Here is a 20,250-nt window from a genome sequence, read left to right as displayed (position 1 = left end):
TTTGGTTTATGGCCAATTCTGTATCAAATTTAAAATGAGGGGCCTCAAGTGGGTTTTTTTGTAGAATAAAAACAGGAGAGACAAGAAAGAAAAAACAAGATAGTTATGAGCTGCATTTTTGCAAGTTGAATAAAAGAAACCAGCTCAACTCTGCTGCTATCTGGTCGCTTACTTCAGTATAAGTACTAACTAGCATTAAACCAGAGCTTTGTCTACCATGATATGGAGGAGCGCCTTGGACTTTCTGAAAACTTTAGAAGTATAATGAGTTTATAAAGTCAAGCAATCAAAAGTTGAAGCACCCAAAATCACTAGATACTCTTGAAAACATGGGTCATTGCCTCTGTGATTGAGAATGACCGGGCCCCATAACATTGAAAGAATTAAAAGGAGCTGAAAAACTTTGAAAACAGCGAGAAAGACAGTTTCTTCCCTTACTTCTTCAAAATGTCCTTCAACTAATTCTTTTCCATTATACAAAGCTAAGTTGACCTAATTAATTTTCTTTCGACCAGTTGTAAAAGATTAGTGATGATGTAATGAAGCTTCAAAGAGGGTAAAAACAAAGGAAGAAAAAAAGTCCCTTCTTTTATCCAGCTAACCAAAGCTAGAAGATACTGCTTTGGCCACCTCAGATAATGTCTCTAACTTTGCTGAAAGAGCTATAGTTGGTGGATACACCCTTCTGTTTCAAGAACTGATAAGCCCAGCAACATAAAGTTTGCATTCTGCCTGACCCCCTTCAAGTGATGACAACAAGATCAACAGCTATTCCCAACCTCAGTTCATGTCCACCTAAAAGAAGAAAAATATCTTCTCTCACCACAATTCAGTGTCCTTGGAATTGTATTGTCAACAGCTACAGAGAGAGGGATCTGCAGAGCAGAATCCTATCAGGATATCCTGTCATTCAATTAGGAAGGGTTTATTCAGCTTTGCAGTGAACGCTTTCAGCAAAAGCCATGTATTTTGGTATTTTTCCTATCTAAGGGCAGGTTTCACGTGCTTTGTGGTTTAGCTCATTGCTTTCTTCAGGAAAAGGAGGGAAGTCACTTCAGTTTTTTCACCGGAATGTAGTAAAGTGGTAAGGCTACCAAAACTCTGATCATTTTCAGCCATAGCATTGTTACTCATGACTGAAGAGTTCTGAAGAAAAAAAATCAACAGTTTTTCATAATGGAAAAACATATGGTTGTTTTATTCCTTGTGTCTTCTTTGGTTGCAAATAACCTCTCTTCACCCCCAAAGTCCACAGATCAGGTAAGAAAAGTCATATTTTCTTTTTGGATACATTTTTTAGATAATGATGTATTGTGTTTGTGGTATAGTACAGAAGGATTCTGTAATTTTTTTTTCACATATACTGCATCTTATGGGTGGGGAGGGGTGGGAGGGGACCCATTGCACTATCCATCCATGCTTATGTGATACTGTCTCCTGGATAAATACATATCCCTAGCTGTTGTAAATTAGCATATCCCCATTGAAATCAATGGAGCTAATTATACTTGCTAATAATCTGGTCCATAAACTATGCCATAAATAGACCTGTGCAAATAAATAAATAAATCTCCACACTGGTGAAACTGCCAGTAGATGATGTTTGATTATGATTCTTCAAAAGCAAAAAATGGAAGTTATTACATTTTCTACGATATCAGAAGATGAAAACATTTTTTGTTTTTTGTTAGCGAACAGCACTCTTTATTCTCCACCAGTGTGAAAAGCAATTTTGGCCAGGTGAAAAACAGTCCTGGAGAACCTGATAATTTTTAACATGCACAAAAAGTTGCAAACGTAACATAAGATTTGTAGATATTTCTGGAATTAATGTATATGCTGATGTGACACAACCAGTGCAAATTTCCTGGATTTATGGAATTTCACAAAAATGTGTTTTGTAACATAAATTTAGGGAAGTGAAAAGTGTTATTGTTTTATAGATTTAACCATAGAAATGAGAATTGATCAAAAAAATTGTGTTCACTTGAACTACCTTAAAGCATATGGTTTTGGATTACTGTATCCTCACTAGAACAGCTGAGGGGAAAGGTTTGAATAACCTATTAGAGGAATGAAACAGATGGGATGGGGTGAGAGAGTGTCAGAAAACAGGACAGCTCCCGCTATCCCTCCTTTTTTACTTTTTCAATTAGAAACGTGTGAAAAAATTGCTTTGAGGTGTGAAAAAGTGGTTTTTTCTTTTTACATTTCTTCCCCCTTTTCAAACGGGAGGAGGGGGCAGGAAGGGAATGGAGAGAAAATGGAAATTTTCCAACTATTGCAAAACAAAAACTTTCAAAATTTTGGGGAAAAAAACAATTTTATTTGAATTTTCTCATTTCAAAATCTTTGAAAAATTAAAAAAATCATCAAAATTGAAATTGGAGATTTAAAATGTTCTTTTGACATTTCAGTGAAATAAGCCAACCCAATATCTTAGTCCAGTTGTTTTTGCACTAATGCACCTGTTAAAAGTAGTTTGCTTGCACATTAAAAGCCAAATCCTGATATCCTTGAGATGTCAAACTCTGAGTGACTTTTCCTGAGCAACTTTGTAGATCAGCACCTAACAGCATATTAAATTAAAAACACAAATGTTGAAATAAAAAGTTCAGCAGGTACATCTAGCTTAAGGTGAACTGGCCAGATTCTTCAGCATTTACTCATGTATTTGTATCAGTGGGACTACATCTGCGAGTACAGATTGACAAATTGAGCATGTTATATTGTTGAAAGCTGACTTACTTGATTGCATAAGAAGGTTTTGTCCTTAGGTAATTCAGTGAGTTGTCTAATCTGAGTTACAGCTGAGGAGCATGGTTTGAAAGGCTGTGTGTTTTAAAGAAGACCATCAGAGGCTTTAAAAGGTGTGCTATAGTGGCTAGAGAAGGGGATAAGAAGACACAGATTCCTGAGTTCTGCTCATGCCTGTATAGTTGGTCCATTGTGTAGCCTTGAGCAAGTCACTTGTTTCCACATCTCCATACATAAAATATGAATACTTACCTATCTCTTTTGTACGAGTGTTGCAAGGGTTAAGAGGATAAATGCTTCTGAAGTGTCTTAATTATATATTTTCCTAATATTTAATATTAATCATGATTAATATTAATATTTTTCTATTTTTAAAAAATGAAATATTCAGGGGGGAATTATTATTCTTAATAAGCAGCTTTACCCTTAGAAAAATATATAAACCACTGTACTAAATAGTTTGTGTTATATAAAGAAATCACAGGGGAAAATCTTAGTGCAAAAATCATGCCCTCAACTAAAATGTTATACATTTTGGGGGTTTTTGCTTGGAGCTACAAGCATCTTCATCTTTAATTGTCTGGAATACCAACTAGTTTTAAGGTTTTGTTGGGGGCGTTTTAAGAGGTAAGTCAAACTAGAACCTTGAATCTGAACTTTTTCAAATTTTTGTCTTCGGAGAGTTCAGATCCAAACTCACTCACACGGTTTCAGTTCCACATCAGATCCAAACCTAGAAGGCGTCTACCTTTCATTTCAGACGTGGACAAACATTTTGGCCACATCTCTCACGATTTCAAGTCGATCTAATCTAAACCCAAAATACTATCCTGATTCATCCTTGAACTCAAATTCTGTCTATCCCAGGTCTTGATATTGCCTTCTTAGTCCTTGGGTTAGGAGAAAGTAAATATTTTATTATGCACAGACTGCATTTTCACAGGGCATAGTGCAGTCAGGTTAAATAACACCACACACTTCCTCAGCAAAGGTCCAATTTTATATTCTCTTCTCTGAATTGGCTCCATTACAGATCTTTTCCATCCAGTTGACTGAAATTGTACTACATTGCACATGACATTTTGGGGGTTGTAAGAACTGGTTAGTGGGTCAACTAATATCACAAAATTTCTCCATACTTAGAAAATAATGGACCTCCTCCCTAGTTTGGAAATCTAACTGAGCTTTACACTTTCACTGAGCTGTCTTTGGTTTCCATTTCAAACTTGCCAAACCAAGCATTTATTGCTATCATATTCAGTACTATTGGCCAAAGATTTATCATGATCCCAGAAGAGATATGAGACATGCTGGGCTGGGGGGAATATATGGAGTCAGATTCTATAGTTTGTAGGGCTCCTCTGTGAAGAAGCCTGCCGTTATATCATACTGACAGGCCCCACAACCTGTTTTAGGCCTGTGGGAGCAAGATAGCAAAATTGAAAAAGTGCACTGTAGCTACAGGAGAAGGATGGGATTGGGTGGTTATGAAAATGTACCCATAATAAGACTATAAGAATTAAAGCAGGATTTCCCATTGACTCCAGTGGTAGCTGTTAGGCCAACTGTGAGTGTTTTTGAAAATGTCACTCTAATGATTTAAACCTATTTCTGGCTTTTTACAGGTGAAGAATAAGTGTGATCAGAAGATGCTCATTACAACCAAAACCGAATGCCGATCTTGCTCTCTAAACCTTGAAATCCGGTGCCCTGATGGTTATAGTAAAATGACCAATGGATCTGGAATACGAGGCTGCAGGTAGATCTTCATTTGGTTGGTCATAATTATTCACTATAAATATTGTTCACCCTGAACCAGAAATTTTTAAGCAGCATTAGAAATGACCTATGTCTTATTAATCTGTAAAATATGTTCTTCATTGTCCTAACCCCACATTCAAGTTGTAGCAGAAAGGCTGCTTAATCAGGTGGAAGCAAGGACTGCAGAATACCCGCCACTTTACAAGGGCTGACTTCTAGTTTTCCCTGGGGTGTGCTCCACCCCTGCTCTGCCCAAGGCCCTGCCCTTGCTCTGCCTCTTCCCACCCCTGGTCCATCCCGCACCCTTGAGGCCCTTGCCTGCCTGCTGCTCGCAGCTCTCTGCACTCCACCAATCCCCTTTCCATGCCATCAAACAGCTGTTTGGCAGCAGCCACCAATCAGCTGTGGCTGGTGGGTGCTGAGCACCCACTTTTTTTTTTTCCATGGGTGCTCCAGCCCCAGAGCCCCACGGAGTTGGTGCCTATGCACTGCTTTGTGTCTAGGGTTTGTGCTTTTCTATAGTGTGTGTTTGGTCTCTTTCACATCAAAAGTAGGGGAAAGTTTTCGGTTACTTTCATGCCTCATCTACTTCCTCCCGTTTGAACAGCTATCACAGAAGCTCTATGAAAGCGTTGAACCCATAGGTACAATATTATTATTTATATTACAGTAGTAATGGGGCCTAGAGGCCCCAACCAAAATTAAGGCCCTCCTATGCTAGGCACTGTCCAAATACGTAATGTGAGAAGAGCCCCAAAGAGCTTACAATCTACAGATAGAGTTCATGTTCCTTTGAGTTCTCACTTAGGTCTGCCAAGAGATCTTTCAGCAGGGAGTGTCAATGGATAGAACAAGACAGAAGGTGAAATCCTAGTCCCATCAAAGTCAATGGTAGTTTCGCTGTTGACTTGGATCTTGGATTTTACCCAGGATAGTTTCTGTTCAGAGTTACTCCTGGATGAGATCTTGGGGAAGATGTAAGTATTGGTATACATGACCTCCCAGTTTATCTCTGTGAGTAGTATAGTAAAATGGTTCTCGGTTGTATTCTGTAGTATTTATGTGTTCCAGCTTGGATATGATGTTTCCATTGTTAAATGTTGCATTCAGTTTTAATCTCCCAAATCCTGTGAGTCAAAAATTCAAATGGAGTTTTCAAAACTTTTCAGGGATATCCCTCTTAAATAATCTTGCCACAGTTTTTTATCCTACCCTAGACTAAATATATACTAGACAACTGTGGAGTATCCAAACTACAGGCAGTAAGAAGGACAGAAATATTGTACAAGGGAAATGGCTACAAGGATGCTTTTGGACTTCAATAAACCATGGGGGGAAATCTATGTTTTACATGAAAAATACAAAAAACAGAATTGTGAGGCTGTAATTTTTAAGTTCTGTTATCTGGCTTTAAAGAATGAAGAGGTTACAAACTTCATTTGTCCCCACAGGAGGTTTTAAATACTCTAAAGTAGCTGCAACTTCTTGTCTTCAGGTATTACCTTGAAATCAGGACTTACACTTTGTCTCTTCCTGGATGTCGGCATATATGTATGAAGGAATTTCAACAACCTGAGTGCTGCCAGGGATATTGGGGCCCAGACTGTATGGGTAAACTCACTTTATTGACATAATATTTGTGGATGTGTAACAATGATTTGTCTTTTCCTCTCAAATTATTTGCATGGTAAATCTGATTTAGTTTCAAAATATGTCAGGAGATGTCAGCTCAGTAGAGCATCTTATTTGGTGAGTGTGCTTCAGAGTCTTACATCAAGTATGTAAGCTTTAAAGGGCCAATATAACCAAGGAATAGTCTACTTACCTAATGCCTGTTACAGTATTGGATCTATTGACATCCTATATTAGGGTTCTGAGAAGGTGTGACATAGGGCCTTCTCATTTAATAGCCTACAGTTTTGGAATACTCCTATTCCTCACTGTTCAGCCAAATACATTAGTGACATCTTTCTGAGGCTATATACGTTCCTTTCCTGTTTAAGTCAGGGTGATTCAGGGCCTGATTCAGCACCCATGCAGTTATCCACTGGCTAAATAGACAAAACGAATATTAACAGATGATCATCTTCTATATAGGCAAAGGTACGGTTTAAACACGGACCATATTTATTGGAACCACAGTTCTAGAAACCTTACTCACAGCTAGATCTCTCCTTACAACACAGAGTGACAAGCCAACTTTTTAGTTATTTTTTTTTTTAAAATAAAGCATAGAATCCAGCCCAATGGTACTACAATGACAACAACAATACTTGATTAGTTTATACACTGCAATGTATTCTGTGACACCAAGTTATGGACTGCATGTGTTTTAGAATATGGAAGAGTTCACTCAAAATGGAACAGTGTCAGAATTCATGCTAAAGGGATTCCCTAGTAAGTAGAGAGGCCCCTTTTTCCTTCTAATAAACATCCTGGCCAGAAAAAAAGGAACTCTGTATAAGAATCAAGGTCTAAGCATTGTTTCTGCTGTCACTTAAAGAAAAGTGCTATTTTCTTTCCTTATCTTAATCTGTTTAAGAACATACTGTGTCTTAGAATTTAGAGGAAAGCAGTTCCTTCCTAAAACTAGAAGAAAAATCCCTGACTAGGATCATATTTCATCTTTTGTATTTGATGGTGATGACAAAATAAGCTCTTAAATTGTACTTCTATTTCCTTAAATGATAGACCACATTGGAGCAACTGGTGTTCTTCGGTCTTTTCCTCACACACTGCAGGATTCCAGTACCGCAAACCTTCCATACAAGAAAGCCACATTCCTGTTTCATTTTAAATGGACTACAGTATATTGAATCCAAACACGAACCATCATGAAATATCAGGCTATTAATGGCAAGGAGGCTCTGCCTAAATTGTTGGGAAGTGGTAGGGTTCAACAGATAGGCTGGTATAAATTCCTTTTTGAGAAGAATTTATGCATTCTTAAAAGTCTGACAAGACCAGAACTCATATTTTCAAAAATGAGCAAGCCCCTATCCATGTCTGATTTTCAAAATTGCTGAGCACCTAGAAGCTTCCACCAAAACCATTTACCTAAATGTGGACCTAGAATCTTAACTTTCAGCAGTCCATGTTCGTAAATCTTGGCCTAGTGTTTGAAGATCATAGCTAGAATGCCTGCTGCCTTTGAATGTACATTAAATTACAGCTGACATGAGACTCTTTTTATTGAGCGTTCCAAACACGCTTCAGTAAACTTCAGTTAAAATCAAGATCATTTCAGAGCTTCATAGATATTTAAGCCCTGTGGGGATCATTATGATTATCTAGTCTGACTTCCTGCATAGCACAGAAATATTATCATCCTAATTTCTCAGTTGTGCAACTGAGGCACAAAGAGATCCAGGGCCAGATTTACAAAGGTATTTAAGTGCCTAAAGACACAGATTTGACTTTGACTTGACTTTAGTGGGAGTTGGGTGCCTAACTGGATTAGTCACTTTTGAAAATCCCCCTATACACCCATCTGCATCTTTAAGCACCTAAATACCTTTGAAAATTGGGCCTTAAGTGACATGGCCAATCAGTAGCAGAGTGAGGCACTCAGCCTGAGGTCTCCCAGGTCCTAGTACAGAGCCTCTAGATCATCTTTCTTTTGAACCTCTCTCCCTCTGACTTGCTCCGTTGCATCACCCATCCCTGCTGCAAACTAGCACCACTCATCCGCTCCCTCCTGCAGCCGTTCAGAATTTTAATCAGTGTCTGGCAGATACCAAGACCACCTACTCTGCTCAGTATTTAGAAAACACTGAAAACTAAGATTTGTCACATAGCTAGTTAACGCAGTCATCAGAGGCATAAAAGCAAAGGACATGAAATAAAAGTTAGAGTAACAAGCCTCAGAAAGTAGAGCTCATATATAGGACCCTGTACAGATGCCGAGCATTTGACTTTTTCTCTAAGTTTTAGTTACATGACCTATTTATTACTACTGTCATATGGATTCCTAAGAATTTTATTTGCTGTACAAATTTAAGTGAAAAATCAAAATAGATTAGGAAAATGTGTAATATGTAGCTACTAATCAAATTCAAGTGGAAGGACATAAAATGTTTCCTAAAGGGCTGGCAACATTAAGTCCATTCTGCTCTTGCTTGTGTAATACAAAAAGCAAATGGAAAACAGGGTAAAGATAATAGTTTTAATGAATTAAACTGTATGAGGCAAGAAAATGTATGTATTTAAATGTTTTTTCTAAAAAGAAGCTCTGACTATAAAGGAGCCAAAAACTTGGGGGGCAAAATCCACAGAAACTCTGATAGATTCAAAAGTATTTCCCACCCTGTTATGTTTTCAGGTGACCTGCTTTTGTTTTCTGAATTTTCAGTGGATTTTTTTAAGAACAGAATTTTTCAATTTCAAAATCAGAAAACCTCAAAAATTGAATGTTCCAATTTAAAAAAAAACTAAAGATTTTAAAAAATGGGTGCCTAAAATTAGGCTCCTAAATCTATATTTTTGGTATCAAAATAAATAACCTGATATTTAAGAGGTGTTGAGCTCCCAGCCATTTCCAATCTTATGCTCAGACCATTATATAGACCACACACACCTCTTTTTGTGGGTTAAACTGGAAAACGCAGCTGTCTTACGTCAGTTTTATGCTGGCTTGACTACGATGAAGTCTTTGGATTTACTCTAGTGTAAAACTGGTGTAAAAGACTGAGGAATGCAGATCATGGCCTTCTGGAATATAGTGATCAAGCAGAAGTGCTCTGTCTGTCTGTCTGAAGTTATAGAACAATACGATAATTTGCTAAACAGTTGATAAAGGACTGGCTATGGTCGTATCAAAACAAGAGGCAAGGGTGGTAGTGATGACAAAGGGAAATGGAATGAAATCAGCAGCTAAAGAATTATTGTGTCAGCCATTTTTAATATTTGTTTTGCCAGAATTTTGTACTTACTATATAAATCCTAAGTTCTTTCTCATGATTTCATTTGCTAGCCTTGCACATTGCAGGCAATGAGTTAAAACAACAAACTACTCTCTATGCAGCCCACAGATTAGCTGATTTGTGTCATCATTAGCCCTAAGGATAATTTTTATCTGTGACCTAACATCTTGAAAACATTTAGAAGCTCCATGAGGACATTGGTGCTAACATGTATTTATTGTTCTACTTTGTCTCTGGCTTTCTCATCTCAGATCTTAATATAACATTATGATTTCAATGCATTCCAGGTACACTGGGCTGAAAATTGTATGTGTTACAGACTGATTCATCCAAGAAGTGTATATAAAGTCAATTACTGGATTACTGGATTACTGACTCATCTTTAAGGGATAGATTAGTATGCAGCCAAAGTGTTAACAGAAATAATGTGTATGCATGTGCACATCCACTTATTTGCTCACTGCTCAGACCACTTGCAATTTACCCTTGCGCAGAGGCACAGTACAAGGCTTCCAGATCCCTTAAACTCCTGGAGTCAGGATTAAATTAGACATAAATGGTGCATAAATCTTGTGCTGGCTCACTGCATGGGGTAAATATTTTACCTCCCGCTGCACAGAACTAGGGCTGGCTGGAACACAACAATTCCATTTCAGGAAAAACTTTGAAGTTTCAAAATGTGCTTTTTGTTCTGCATCGAAACAAAAGTGAGACCTTTCGAGAGTGAGCCACCTCAGAATTTGGGGCAGGAATTAGAGCCTGGTTCCTTTCTCAATCTCTCTTGTTGGAGCTGTTCCCCTTTGTATACATAATTAAATATTGGATCAGAGAAAGAAGCAAAACAGATAGAACAGAAATTTGAACCTGGGTCACTTCCATTGCCGGTAAATACCCTAATGGCCTGGCTATTCTGAGGTGGGTGTTGCCCACTTTCCTCTTTCTCTCTGAAATTCTGTTCTGGATCCTCAAAACCTTTTTGATGGAAAAAAACTTGGCAATTTTTGGATCAGTTTTACACAGACCCAACACAAGGCCTTCTCTACTATTTAAGTCCAGTAATGAAGCACGGGGGTGATAAGTGGCAGCACACAGTGGGGGCTTGTCTCCTCTACAAACTACCCTAGTGAGGCTCAGTGCTGGCATGTTTTGCAGCAGGTTGGAGAAGTGGCCACAAGCTCCACAGCTATGTAGAGGAGCTTATGAATAGTTGCCATTGAGAGGCTGCATTTAGACCTAGTCATAAAAGCAGGTAGGTTTCTGTGGAAAATTTCAACAAAAACAAAAAAACCTAAAAATCTAATTCTTTATGAAAGTTTTTTTATTTTTGTTGGTGAAAATTTGAATATTGAAATATTTCAATTGGAATGCTGTCATGCTGCCTCATGCTCCCATTTTCTATAGGTTGGGCTCCTTGGTCAGACTAATTCTCCTATGATATGCATGGTCACCCCTCATGGCAAAGGGAGGTGGCCAAGGTGTATCATGGGTGATGTAGTTCAACTGGGGAGCCTGGCCAATAGAAGAGAGTGGAGACAGCAGGTAGCCAAACTTTGGTTCCCATGAGGCACTGTGACAGCATATCCAAATATTTTGGTTTTCAGTCTTTCAGTTTTTCAATGAAAAATCAAAAGTTTCCATGGAAAGCAGATACTTATTTGGGAAAAAAGTTGTTTAAATGAAAACCCAATTTTCTGCCAAGGACAGTTTTGACAGAACATTCTCAATCAGCCCCAACTGCATTACATCCCGGCCTAACCATGAGACGGGCAAGGCAAACTCCATTCCCAGCGCAAGGCCATTTTCTTAGGCTTTATACAGAAAGAGACAGATTTCACCCACAGTACAGTGGATGCGAAAAATTAAAAATAAAATAGAAATACAGAAACTGTACAGAACAAGAAACTTATTTTTTAAGTAACAGTTTTATTTATAGTAAAAAATTAAGTAAATATACCAATGTTGGACTATGATGTTCTAGCTGAGCTAATAAGTTGTTTCCATCTATACCTTCTATGATTCCATGAGATTTTATTCAGTGAATGTTTACTCTCCCAAAGGGTCAAAGAGTTCCATCTGTTCTAGAAAACATTGGACTCTTCACTTCTCAGTAAACCAGTAGGAGTATTGGCCAAGACTTTCAAAAATATGAGTCTAAAGTTTAGACAACTTAAAACATGCCCAGGTTTTCAGAAGAGCTGAGCAGCCACGAGCTCCCAGTCACATCAGCACTTGTGAAATCAGATCACTTAAGCCCCAATCTGCCAAACACTTGCACACATGCTTAACTTTACTTCTACAAGTAACCCCAAACTACTCACAACGGTAAAGTTAAGCACAAGTGTATGTGTTTGCCAGATTAGGGCCTTACTCCGGTGCATGAATATGGATATAGAAGTTTAACTTTGGTCAGGAATTTCTAACCTACAGTTAATCTTCTATATCCATATTAAAGCATCTAAATAAACAAGCTGATTAGTAAAACTGCAGGGGTCTTGAAAATCTTGTCAATTTTGAGCTGTCTAAATATAGATTTAGGAGCCTAAGTTGAGGATCCTATTTTTGAAAATCTAGGCCAATATACATTTTTTATCAGGGGTTGGCAACCTATGGCATGTCAAAGACATGCCAATTTTTAATGGCATGCTGCTGCCTGTTGGGGTCCCAGCAGGCAGCAGCGTTCCATTAAAAATCCTTCCCAGCCCAACCTGCCCCACTCTTCTCCACCCCCGTCCCCCTCCCACGGGGGCAGGGGGCAAGGGTAAGGGGGCAGAAGCTTGGTCCTGCTGGCTTCCCTGCCTCTTCCTGCACTGTGCTGGGTTCCTGCCCCTCCTCCTCCTTTCCGTCCCTCCCTCCCCCCTGCTGGCTGATCAGCTGATAGCCCTTGCAAGGGAGCGGGTGGGGAGGTGCAGAGTCAGCATGCTCACTGCTCCCAGCAGAGGCAGAGAAGAAGCAGGGGCAGGGCCTTGGGGAAGAGGGGAGTGGAATCAGGGCATATCCCCTCCAGACTCCTGCTGTGAGCACTCCACGACCCCATCCCACACCCCCAGCCCTCTGTCCTGACCCCCCCACACACACACCCAGCCCTGAGCCCTGCGGCCCCACACACACCCCAGGCCCCTGACCTGAGCCCCGTACCCCCCTCACACACCCAGGGGTGGCTCCAGGCACCAGCACACCAAGCGCGTGCTTGGGGCGGCAAACCATTAGGGGCGCTTTGCTGGTCACCATGAGGGTGGCAGGCAGGCTGCCTTCGGCGGCTTGCCTGCGGAGGGTCCGCTGGTCCCACGGCTTCAGGAGGCACGCCTGCGGGAGGTCCACCGAAGCCGCAGGACCAGCGGACCGTCCACAGGCAAGCCACTGAAGGCAGCCTTCCTGCCATGCTTGAGGCGGCAAAATGCCTAGAACCGCCCCTGCACACACCCAGCCCTCTGCTTGACTCCTTCACCACCCCTCCATGACCCCAGCCCTGACTCTGGCACCCCCACACACCCCATGCCCTGACACCTCCACCCCCTCACATGCCCCCAGCCCTCTGCCCTGACTCTTGCACCCCCCCACATACCCATCCCCCACACACCCCATGCCCTGACTCTTGCACCCCCCACATCCCCACCCCCACCCTGAGCACCAAATGGGAGCTCCTTCACCCCCCCACACACATTCTCACCTGCACCCCTCACACCAAATGGGAGCTTCCCAGGTAAGCCCTCCACACCCAAACCTCCTGCCCCAGCCCTGAGCTCCCTCCCTCATTCTAGCTCCTGGACATATCCTACACCCTAACCCCCAGCCTGCTCCTTCACAGCCAGTCCTGTGCTCAGTACACTCCTACCCTCAGCTCAGTGCAGAGAGAGAGGAAGAGAATGGGCCAGAACCAGGGAGAAGGTAGGTACCCACTGTATGTGGGCAGGGCTGGGACCCCAGATCAGCAGCAGGCTGAGCGGGCCCGGCAGCCAGGATCCCACCAGCCCTACACAGCCTGCTGCCGGCCCCTTGCCAGCTGGGGTCCTGGCCACAGGCCCCACTCAGCCCACTGCCAGCCCAGATGAACGGAACCCCAGACCAGCAGTGGGCTGAGTGGGCCGACGGTATAAGATCAACATTTTAATTTAATTTTAAATGAAGCTTCATAAACACTTAGAAAACCTTGGGTTTTTTACAATACAACAAGAGTTCAGTTTTATAATATATAGACTTATAGAGAGAGACCTTCAAAAAAACATTAAAATGTATTACCGGCATATGAAACCTTAAATTAAAGTGAATAAATGAAGACTCGGCACACCACTTCTGAAAGGTTGCAGACCCCTGTTTTATATAATCCTCCATACAAAATGCTAAACAAACTCCATGCTCATCTTGTGTTTTCAGAAAATCCTTTAATACATTAGCTCATAAATTTGAGAATATGTTGATTTAGAGAATCATAAAGAGTAAAGATGAAAAATAGCTACTATGTCATCTTGTCTACCTCTCTGCCAATGCAGTACTGGTCCTTGTAGTATATTTTCTGGAGCTTTGTTCAATCTACAAATATCCCAATATATGGTGTTTTTACTATGCTGTATGGAAAAGACTCTCTCTTCAAATATGATCACTAAGCGTAATTTTTAATAACTGACCCTCTAGATGCTGCAAATGCTGTAATAAAATGACTACTATATCAATTTCTAGATTGTCTATCAATCCTATGACTAAGACAATAACTTTAAATTCAAATTTTAAAAAGTGTGATTACATTTTTTTCTTTTCATTTCATTTTCATAGCGGTCTGCCCCTCCACATTCCATCTGGTCAAACCAGAGGAAAAAGTGTTAGAAATCTCATTGTTCTCACAAGATTTCCAGTCCAGCATAGTCAATCCTGGCTCCATTCAAGTCCATGGGACTTCACTGGGGCCAAGATGTCACTGAGGATACTTAGGTGACTGTCATAAACAGACAGTTAAAGGTTAAGAAGTTCACCTAGCCTAGCTGACACCTGACCAGCGGAACCAATGGGGGGACAAGATGTTTCAAGAGGAAGGAGGGAAGTTCTTCTTTTGTTCTATTCATTAAGTTCTGTGCTGGAGTGAAAAGATCCAGGAATCAACCAGGGTAGTGAGTATTAGAGAAGGAATGAATTAGCTTATGTTTATTTCCTTTTGTGACTTTGTCTTTTTGCATTAGAGAAATAATCAGTTGGGTTTTCTTTTATGTAACTAAGGTTTTTGCCCAGGGGAACATCCTCTGTGTTTTGAATCTGTTGTCTGTGAAAGTAGCTTGCATGCTAATCTCTCAGAGGTATTTCTTTCACCCCTTTTCCTTAATTAAAAGTCTTCTTTTTAAGAACCTGATTGATTTTTTCCCTTGTTTTATGATCCAAGGGGTTTGGATCAGTGTTCACCAGGAAATTGGTGGAGAAGTCTGTCAAGGTTACCCAGAGGGGTAGCCGTGTTAGTCTGGATCTGTAAAAGCAGCAAAGTGTCCTGTGGCACCTTATAGACTAACAGACGTATTGGAGTATGAGCTTTCGTGGGTGAATACCCACTTCGTCGGATGCAACGTTGGTTACCCAGGGAAGGGTTACAGTATTTGGCAGGGAGAGATTTTGGGGGAGAAGACAGAGTTTCCCAAATGACTCATAAACAGCTGTTTTTAAAGATTTGGGTGGTGGCAGCATACTGATCTAACCTGGTAATTAAGTTTGGGGGTTCTCATGCAGGTCCCCACATCTGTACCCTAAAGTTCAGAGTGGGGGTGAAACCTATGACAGTGACTCAAAAAAAATCCATGCTTTGAGATGCCTATTTGAACTGATTCCCCCAACCCTTTGAGAGTCACCATCACTAATATAAAGGACTTTGTCTGTATAACCATCACAGTTAGTTTTGTTGATTTGTCACATTTTATTCTGTAGCATGTCCAGGAGGAGCTGCATCACCATGCAATAACAGAGGCCGCTGTTTTCAGGGTATAAACGGAGATGGAAAATGCACCTGCGAAGTATGTCCTTTCAATTTTTGGAATGATAGTGTGTATCACAGCTAGGAAATACTGCATATTTATGCCAGAAAAATACATAAAGTGAAAATATTTCAGAAATAGCCTGCAGAGATGGTTTGAGGGCGGGACAGGTTGGTTTTATTTCATTTTTGTTTATTTAAGTTTCTGCTCACATAAAACTTCAAATGATTCCTTATGACTATTTACCTTATGGTTTCTATAATGTTCATTTGGTGGTGTTAAATAACCCCACCCAGAAGGAAAAAATAGAAGGTCAGATTCTTCCTGATATGTGCATGTAAGCCCCATTAAATTGGTCCACTTCATTCTGCTTTGGCTAATCTTCTAGAAACACTGCAAAGCACATCTTTTCTAGAGCACATGAGTGAGAGTTGGAGAATGAGAAACAGAATAGAATTGAGGCATTTTTATTATTATTATTATTGATTAGCTAGTAATTAGAATGATATGAGTAGTCAGTTAAGTTTTGTTGCAATTCTTCATTATATTTTAAGCCTTCTGAGTTTCTGTAGAAGTGGTCAGAGCTCTGAGTGGGAACATAATGGCTAATCACTGACAGAAATTAAGTTTAATGTATAAGCATGTGAGGGAGAAAAATTGGCCAAAGGAGATTTTACCTGGGATTTACTTGAGCAGTCCTCAGCTTGGTGGCACACTGTTTTTTCCAAATTGCTATCTATAGTCCTTTCAGCATTATAACATTTTCTTCTGCATGGCTACTCTGCTTGTATTCAAACGTTTAATTATATAGTAGAATGACTTTCCTTATGTGTTCTATAGCAAAGATTTGGTGGGACAGCCTGTGAAACTTGTGCTGAAGATAATTTATTTGGACCCAACTGCACTTCAGGTATCTCTGATTTTAGCTCCTTTTGTAGAAATGAAAAAAATACTAAACATGTATTAGTGCAGGATGAATTGAATGGCCAATAACGTAGGTGCAGCACAGTGAAAAATAGTATCCTTAAATATCTTTGTTTCATCATATAATCAAATAAACTAGAGATGGGAAGGACCTGCTAGATTATCCAAGTCCTCTCACAGTAAGGGCTGGAATGTTTCCTGCCATAGATTTACCTTGGCTATATATATATATTAGGGCTGTTTAACTGCGATTAATTGTGCTGTTAAACAATAATAGAATACCATTTATTTAAATATTTTTGATGTTTTCTACATTTTCAAATGTATTGATTTCAATTACAACACAGAATACAAAGTGTACAGAGCTCACTTTATATTATTTTTATTATAAATATTTGCGCTGTAAAAAACCTGTAAAGAAATAGTATTTTTCAGTTCACCTATACAATACAACTACTGAAGTGAAATCTCTTTGTCATGAAAGTTGAATTTACAAATGTAGAATTATGTACGAAAAATAACTGCATTCAAAAATAAAACAATGTAGAACTTTAGAGTCTACAAGTCCACTCAGTCCTACTTCTTGTTCAGCCAATCACTGAGACAAATAAGTTTGTTTACATTTGCAGGAGATAATGCTGCCCGCTTCTCATTTACAATGTCACCTGTAAGTAAGAACAGGCGTTTGCATGGCACTTTTGTAGCCGGCATTGCAAGGTATTTACATGCCAGATATGCTAAACATTCATATGCCCCTTCATGCTTCAGTCACTAATCCAGAGGACATGCTTTCATGCTGATGGTACTCATTAAAAAAAAATGCATTAATTAAATTTGTGACCAAACTCCTTGGGGGAGAATTGTATGTCTCCTGCTCTGTTTTACCCGCATTGTGCCATATATTTCATGTTATAGCAGTCTCGGATGATGAACAGCACATATTGTTTGTTTTAAGAACACTTTCACTGTAGATTTGACAAAACACTAAGAGGGTACCAATGTGAGATTTCTAAAAATAGCTACAGCACTCAACTCAAGATTTAAGAATCTGAAGTGCCTTCCAAAATCTAAGAGGGACGAGGTGTGGATCATGCTTTCAAAAATCTTAAAAGAGCAACACTCCGATTCAGAATCTACAGTACCCGAACCACAAAAATAAAATCAACTGTCAGCTGGTGGCATCTGATTCAGATGCTGAAAATGAACATGCGTTGCTCCGTACTGGTTTGGATCATTATCGAGCAGAACCCGTCATCAGCATGGATGCGTGTCCTCTGCAATGGTGATTGACGTATGAAGGGACATATTAATCTTTAGCACGTTTAACATGTTAATATCTTGCAACGCCGGCTACAGCAGTGCCATGCGAACACCTGTTCTCACTTTCAGGTGACATCATAAACAAGAAGCAGGCAGCCTTATCTCCTGCAAATGTAAACAAACTTCTTTGTCTGAGTGATTGGCTGAACAAGAAGTAGGACTGAGTGGACTTGTATTTCTTTTGTTTATCATTTTACAGTGCAAATATTTGTAATAAAAATAATAATATAAAGTGAGCATTGTACACTTTGTACTCTGTGTTGTAATTGAAATCAATACGTCTGAAAATGTAGAAAAACATCCAAATATATTTAATATATTTCAGTCAGTATTCTATTGTTTAACATTGTGATTAAAACTGTGATCAATGGAGATTAATTTTTTTAATCATGATTAACTGTTTTTAGTTAATCGTGTGAGTTAACTATGATTAATTGACAATGCTTATATATATAAGTATGGGGGTCAGGGGTGTAATTGTGGTATTTTAGGATACCATTGTGTGGTAACTTACCAAATGCCAACTTACAGTATATTTAATAAATGTCCTAACTAAAGGTCCTGGAAGCATAGCATATAATTACACACCAAAACGTTACCCAAAAATCAAATAAATACAACATAGTATTAAAACCAGTGTACATGAGTCAGAAACTAAGTCATCAACCAAAATGCAATCATGAATCGGTTGTAACTTAAATATTCCTTAGTGGCTTTTCTACAATAATCACAGTAACTGTACAGCCTTAAAGGCATATTGTTTCCAACAGTTGTCCACTGGATGCCAGTGTTGATTCATATAAATGCTATTGAGACAACATTTTTATACAAATAGGGCATTTGAATCAATTCAGTATCTTTAATGGAATTATTCCTAAGGCTATTGGAGGATTCAACAGCATGTTCTTTTAATGATGATTTATGGTTTCAGCCTTCAGATATTTCAGCTGTTGATGCCTATTCCAAATTCTCTAGGGGCCCCTGGAGGCTGTGCATTGATACAGCTGGCAGCAAATATGCCTTCAGCAATACCTTGCATGAGGCTTTAGACATTAAGGCCTGAATGCACAAAAGGAGCTGTGCACATGGGCAAATCACTGCAATGCACAAAGCCTGACTTAGGCACCTAGCACATGTGCAATGAATGGGGAGAGAGTGTTACCTTAAACTGTAATTCATAAAAGACAGCACACTAGGCAGGGAACTGCCTAAGCTAGTCAATAGGAGATGCCTACCAGAGGGGGGTGTCTCATGGTGATAGACACCTAAATCCAGGCTTCAGGGAGCTGCCTATTTCTGCTTGAAATTCGCAGCTGGGAGCTCTCTTTGGAGTTAGGTACCTTATGATGCTTTAGCAAGAAGCTGAGGGGTGAGTGGTCATAGGTAGGGCCCAATCCTAGTAGATGGCTTCTGAGCGTGCCTACTGATTGGGTCTCTCAGGTGAGTTCACACAAAGAAGTGATGGGGGAGGGAGGACCTTTTTACCAGTAGTTAGACTACTCAGCTGGAAAGTGGGTAGGGTTGCCAACCCTCCCAGTTTCACCAGGAGTCTCCCGGAATCAGGCTTTATCTCCCCAAGGCTACTGAAGCCAAACTGGGAGATTTTAGGCCACTAAAAGTCCCTGCCTGCCCTGGCCCTGCACCACTCCCAGAAGCAGCCAGCATGTCCTTGTTGTCCCTAGGGGAAGGGCCAGGAGGTCTCTGTGCGCTGCCACTGCCCCGAGCGCCGACTCAACAGCTCCCATTGACTGGGAACTGCAGCCAATGGGAGGTGTGGGGGTGGTGCCTGCAGGCAGGGGCAGTGCGCAGAGCCTCTTGCCCCCCTCCTGGGGCTGCAGGGACATGCCATCCACTTCCGTGAGCAGTGCAGGGGTAGAGCAGGCAGGGAATCTGCCTTAGGTCCTCTGTGCCACCGAGCGGGAGCCACCTGAGGTAAGCAATGCCGGCCGGAGCCCACACCCCTCCCCCACACACACCACAACCCCTTGCCCCAACCCTGAGCTGCTCTCGGAGCCAGCACCCTAAATCTCCTCCTGCACCGCAACCCCCTGCCCCAGCCCTAAGCCATCTCCTGGAGCCAGCAGCCCAAACCCCCTCCTCCACCCCAACTCCCTACTCCAGGCTGGAGCCCCCTCCTGCACCCAAACTCCCTCCCAGAGCTCACACCCCTCACTCCCTCCTGCACCCCAATCACCTGCCCCAGCCCTGAGACTCCTCCAGCACCCAAACTCCCTCCCATTTCTTGAACCCCACACCCCTTCCTGCACCCCAACCCTCTGCCCCAGGCTCAGGCCAAAGCTCACTTGCACACTTCATACCCCTTGGCCCCAGCCCTGAACCTCCTCTAGCATCCAAACTCCCTCCCAGATCTTGTACCCCCCCCACATCCCCTCCTGCACCCCTGTCCCAGCCCAGTGAAAGGGAGTGAGGGTGGGGGAGAGCAAGTGATGGAGGGAGGGGGGATGGAGTGGAGAAGGAGTGGGGCAGGGTGTTTGGGTGATTGGACAGTTGGCAACCCTAGCTGTGGGAGACCCTTCAGTTCAAGTCTCCCCACTGTTTGAGAGAAGGGATTTGAACCATGAGCTGTTATCTCTCAGGAACATGCTCTAACCATTCAGCTA

At 41.0% G+C, this 20,250-nt stretch overlaps 1 protein-coding gene across 1 annotated transcript in view; it reads left to right on the top strand.

Moving 5' to 3' along the window:
• Positions 1-742: 742 nt before the first annotated feature.
• Positions 743-20,250, top strand: part of STAB2 (stabilin 2) — a 159,274-nt gene continuing 139,766 nt past the window's right edge. Inside the window, exons 1-5 of the mRNA XM_075068859.1 lie at positions 743-1,260; positions 4,383-4,516; positions 6,014-6,129; positions 15,339-15,424; positions 16,226-16,295. Coding sequence (XP_074924960.1) covers positions 1,177-1,260; positions 4,383-4,516; positions 6,014-6,129; positions 15,339-15,424; positions 16,226-16,295 — 490 coding nt within the window. The 5' untranslated portion in view covers positions 743-1,176. The remainder of the gene's footprint in view (positions 1,261-4,382; positions 4,517-6,013; positions 6,130-15,338; positions 15,425-16,225; positions 16,296-20,250) is intronic.

The sequence above is a fragment of the Chelonoidis abingdonii genome, chromosome 1 (genome assembly GCF_003597395.2).
Source record: "Chelonoidis abingdonii isolate Lonesome George chromosome 1, CheloAbing_2.0, whole genome shotgun sequence".
Classification (NCBI taxonomy): domain Eukaryota; kingdom Metazoa; phylum Chordata; order Testudines; family Testudinidae; genus Chelonoidis; species Chelonoidis abingdonii.
The sequence above is the reverse complement of the archived record's forward strand: the minus strand, read 5'-3'. Positions and strand labels throughout refer to the sequence as shown.